The 4,060-nt window shown below is 55.4% G+C and overlaps 1 protein-coding gene across 1 annotated transcript in view; it reads left to right on the forward strand.

The window, feature by feature from the left end:
* The window catches only part of VOLCADRAFT_107126 (uncharacterized protein), a gene marked incomplete at its 3' end in the record, with an annotated part of 16,575 nt that overhangs the window by 8,137 nt on the left and 4,378 nt on the right, over positions 1-4,060 (forward strand). Inside the window, exons 4-9 of the mRNA XM_002956141.1 lie at positions 970-1,008; positions 1,621-1,748; positions 2,152-2,332; positions 2,774-2,898; positions 3,356-3,515; positions 3,719-3,769. Of these exons, the coding sequence (XP_002956187.1) occupies positions 970-1,008; positions 1,621-1,748; positions 2,152-2,332; positions 2,774-2,898; positions 3,356-3,515; positions 3,719-3,769 (684 nt within the window). The remainder of the gene's footprint in view (positions 1-969; positions 1,009-1,620; positions 1,749-2,151; positions 2,333-2,773; positions 2,899-3,355; positions 3,516-3,718; positions 3,770-4,060) is intronic.

The raw sequence follows: 4,060 nt of genomic DNA on the forward strand, positions 1-4,060 counted from the left end.
GCAAACCTACCGGGGGGGGCAGCATCAGAGAGGCCGGGGGCGTGAGATAAGTCCAGAGCGGGCATCGGGCCCACAGAAAGGGCGGAGGGGTTGGGCCCCCGAGGGGCAGGAACGGATGGAAGTAAGGTAGTGGACGAGCCAAGGAGGGGCGCCCCAAGTGGGGCCGGGGAAGGCAAGAAAAGCCTACCCGGCAACGGACAGGCAAGGGGCGAGTCCTGCAGTAAGGTAGGCAACCGTTAGAAAGGACCGGAGAGACGGATGCGCGGAGAGAGGGGGCGCGCACCGGGTAGGCAGAAGACCCAGTCGGATGAGGAGGATTCGCATAGACGAGGCGTAACAACGGCGAAGGAGGTCGCCGCTTCTGTGGAGAAGCAGAGGCTGGGTGGAGGCGAAGGTGAATGGCAAAGTAGCGACGAGCGAAGTTACCTGTGGCACGAGCCGAACTAGAGGCAACGCGGCGGAGTCTTGGGAACGAGGTAGAAAATATGAATGGTAGGTAAGAGAGTCGGCATGAGGCTGGAGGCTTACGTTTTCTGCTGTCGATGACTGCATTAGGTTATTTTCGTACTCTCTACTCGATTGCCGTGCGAGCGGCCCACCCGCCCTCCCACTAACAGCCAAATGGCTGATCGGAGTTGTCTTTGAAGGGTTTGGGTACCGCGGGAGTGTGGTCGCAGACGCAATGGCCTTCCCCACAATAAGTTAGTAGTGAGTACGGATCACGCGATGACGTTTAAGCAATGCAATTCAATCCCTGGCCGGAGCCCGTGGCAGGACGGCTCCGGAACAAAGGACCGAGGTGCAAAGGTTTTGAATTTACCCAACTCAGATTTAACTGTGGAGCCATCGGAAGGAATTGCTAAAGCTCGTCACCGGCCCTTGTCAGGGACAGCAGCATCTACAGGTGCAAGAGCACACATACATACTTACTGAATCTTAACACGGATGTTGCAACGCCGTCTTGCCCAGACGAAACGAGTCATCAGGAATCAGTCTGGATTTATTGAGGTGAGACGTCTTGCGGTGTCGGAGGCCAGAACTTGCAGGGCAGACTGCGAGAATGCTTGTAGTCTGCTACATTTCGGATTTGCGTCATCACATTGAGGGAAGGCTTCGGGAACCAGATCTATTTTGTTTTCGAAGCTATGGAGGTTCTGCCTATCGGCTTTCGGCGCATTGCGGTGGACCAATCGCTTGGGAACCAACAGCTGCTCAGATCGTGCGTAATCCTAATGATTTCCCTTGGCATAGGTGAAGCTTGCTTCCATTCGCCATCCATCTTTAGGCGCAGAGCAGTATCGCCAGGCCTGTTGTGTAAGCATTTGGCCTTTGGCATTTTCTCCTGGTCGTTATTGTTCGGCTTATTAGGTTTGCCATATACCGATTTGCCATATAAATTTGAAATGGAATAGAGTGCGAGCATCTTTGGGCGCTCCGAATATAACCATAGGGGACGAACGGGGGTTCCCCTGTCGTCCTTCGTCCGAAAATTAGCGTTTTGATTTTTCCTATCTTTTCTAATATCATCCCCAAAGTTATCACTAAAAGAGGTCCTTTGCATTGCAACACGCACATTCCTCTACTCAAGCCGCGGCCCCTGTATCCTCCTTATCCCTACAGACCCCTCGGCTTAACTTCATTAAATCCCCTTCGCCGTCCTTTGTACGACGGTGCCGTACGGAAACGACGATGGCAGGGGCAGCGGCGGCCATACATCCCGTTGTAACTGTTGACTGGTTGGCCGAGCGGTACGGCGGCGGGCGGGGAATAATCAATCAACACTGAAGAACAAAATTTCTGTACGATAGCATGCGTACAAGGAGTACGGAAGTACGATGGGCTGGGAAGCCGCTGAAGAGCGACGCGATCACACAGTCATACACATCATGCAACTTGCCATTGGTTGGTGACGTTTCGAGAGGAACCCTGCTCAATGTGTTTCCCCCCTCCTTAACCCTTTTCCCCTTTACCTTCCAGGCGCTGTTTTGGCGTTTTGGCGTTTTAGTGTTTTAGTGTTTTAGTGTTTCCTGCACTCCCTCTCTCTACCCACTTGCAATCCCCCCACCACCCTCCCCCTCCCCAACCCACAACCCCAGCACGGGCACCACCACCACGCATGTTCCCGCCTGTCCTCCCCCCCTTCGTGGACAGGCTGAACGACCCGTCCGTGCGCGTACTGGATGCCTGCTGGTACATGCCCGTGCACCAGCGAAACAACCACGCGGACCATCGAGCCGTTCGCATCCCAGGCGCGAGGTTCTTCGACATCGACGGCATTGCCACGGATCCCGTCACCGCTCGCGGCCTTCCCCACATGTTGCCTTCGGAGCAGGTGATTGGGGGGGGGGAGAGCTGTACGATGAATGAGCTGTATGTACGAATGATCCCTTTGCATTGATAGTTTTGATACATAGGCGGTTGATAGTTTTCGATTTTAGCATTATGTGCTCTCCCTCCTTCTGTGGGTAGGTGTAGATGTATGTATGTATGTATGTATGTATGTATGTATGTATGTATGTATGTATGTATGTATGTATGTATGTATGTATGTATGTATGTATGTATGGATGGATGGATGAATGCATTAAGGATGTATGTTTGTATGCATGTATACCCGTATATATGTATACACGTATTGCTCATTTCTATTCCGGCCGCAATCCAGAAGTAGCGGTTTTGTTCCCCATTGCCGTCCTGTTTCAGTTCCACCCCCGCTTCAATCGCTTCTTCCCGCCTCTCCCCCCTTTTCCCCCGCGCACTTCCCGGGTGGAAGGGCTTCGCGGCAGCTATGGACGCTCTGGGTATCACCAACGATACGACAGTCGTACTGTACGACCATCTAGGCATCTTTTCCTCTCCACGTGCCTGGTGGACATTCAAAGTGTTCGGCCACGACAAGTACGTCCTCCCTCCACCCGCACCCCTTTGACTGGGCCTTATGATGGGGGGCCATCTGGGCAGGCGCTGGCGACCCTGCATGCATGTGTGCCATGTCTGTCTGTCTGTCTGTCTGTCTGTCTGTCTGTCTGTCTGTCCGTATATCTCTGCCTGTGGGTTAAGCTGTCTATACGTTTTTGTGTTTTGTGTTTAACCCCTCGCGCACCCCCTTGCCGCGGCCCCTTCGGCGGCGCGGCGTCAACCCCTCCGACTTCGGACTTCCCCCCTCTCCGGCCGTTACCCGGTCCGCCCTCACCTACGTACATACACCAGGGCCACCGCCGCCGCCACCTCCCCCCCCCTACACACACTTTGATATCTGCTCCATTCGCCAGTGGTTCGTCTTACCCCCCCCCACACACACACACCTCCCCGCCTCACCCCCGGGGCCCCGACCCGCACACACCCACCCACCCAGGGTGGCCGTGCTCCAGGGAGGCCTTCCCGCCTGGAGAGCCAAGGGCCTGCCACTGGAGAACGACAATCCGCCCTCCGATGACGTCATGTTTGCGGCCACTCGCGCATGTGCCTCTCCACCGCCCACCACGTCGTACCGGGCAGTACTGGACGCATCCAAGGTGGGTGGTTCGCGCAGTACATTCGCTCAAACAAACTCGTTCATATGTATTTACACATGCACATGGTCACATGCTCATATAGCTCACCTAGGGGTACTCGAGCACCTTCGCCGGCCGGTTTCCCGTATCGCGGGGCTCTCGTCAGAAGTAAAAAAAACACATTCACAAAGCGCACATGGGCCCCTTCTCCTGCTTTTGCCCAGGTTCGAACCCTAGACGACATGTTGGACAACATCACCAGCAAGAAGGAGCAGGTGATGGACGCACGCAGCGGGGGGCGCTTCCTTGGCACGGAGCCGGAGCCCCGTCCCGGGCTACGGGGGGGCCATATTCCGGGTAAGGACGGGGGGAAAGACGAACCACGGGACGGGGGGAGGGGAGGAAGGGTTTTTCAGAAGGGGGGGAAAAAAGCTGGACTGGGAGCTGGGAAGGGGTTAAGGGTTTGTTTTGGGGTAAGGAGGAAAAGAAACCGGCGCCCAGGGGCCCCGTACGGCACTTAGGAAACCACTCCAATAAAGTACGGCATGAAGTCGAAACGCCAATCT

This window comes from Volvox carteri, assembly GCF_000143455.1.
Source record: "Volvox carteri f. nagariensis unplaced genomic scaffold VOLCAscaffold_58, whole genome shotgun sequence".
Lineage (NCBI taxonomy): Eukaryota > Viridiplantae > Chlorophyta > Chlorophyceae > Chlamydomonadales > Volvocaceae > Volvox > Volvox carteri.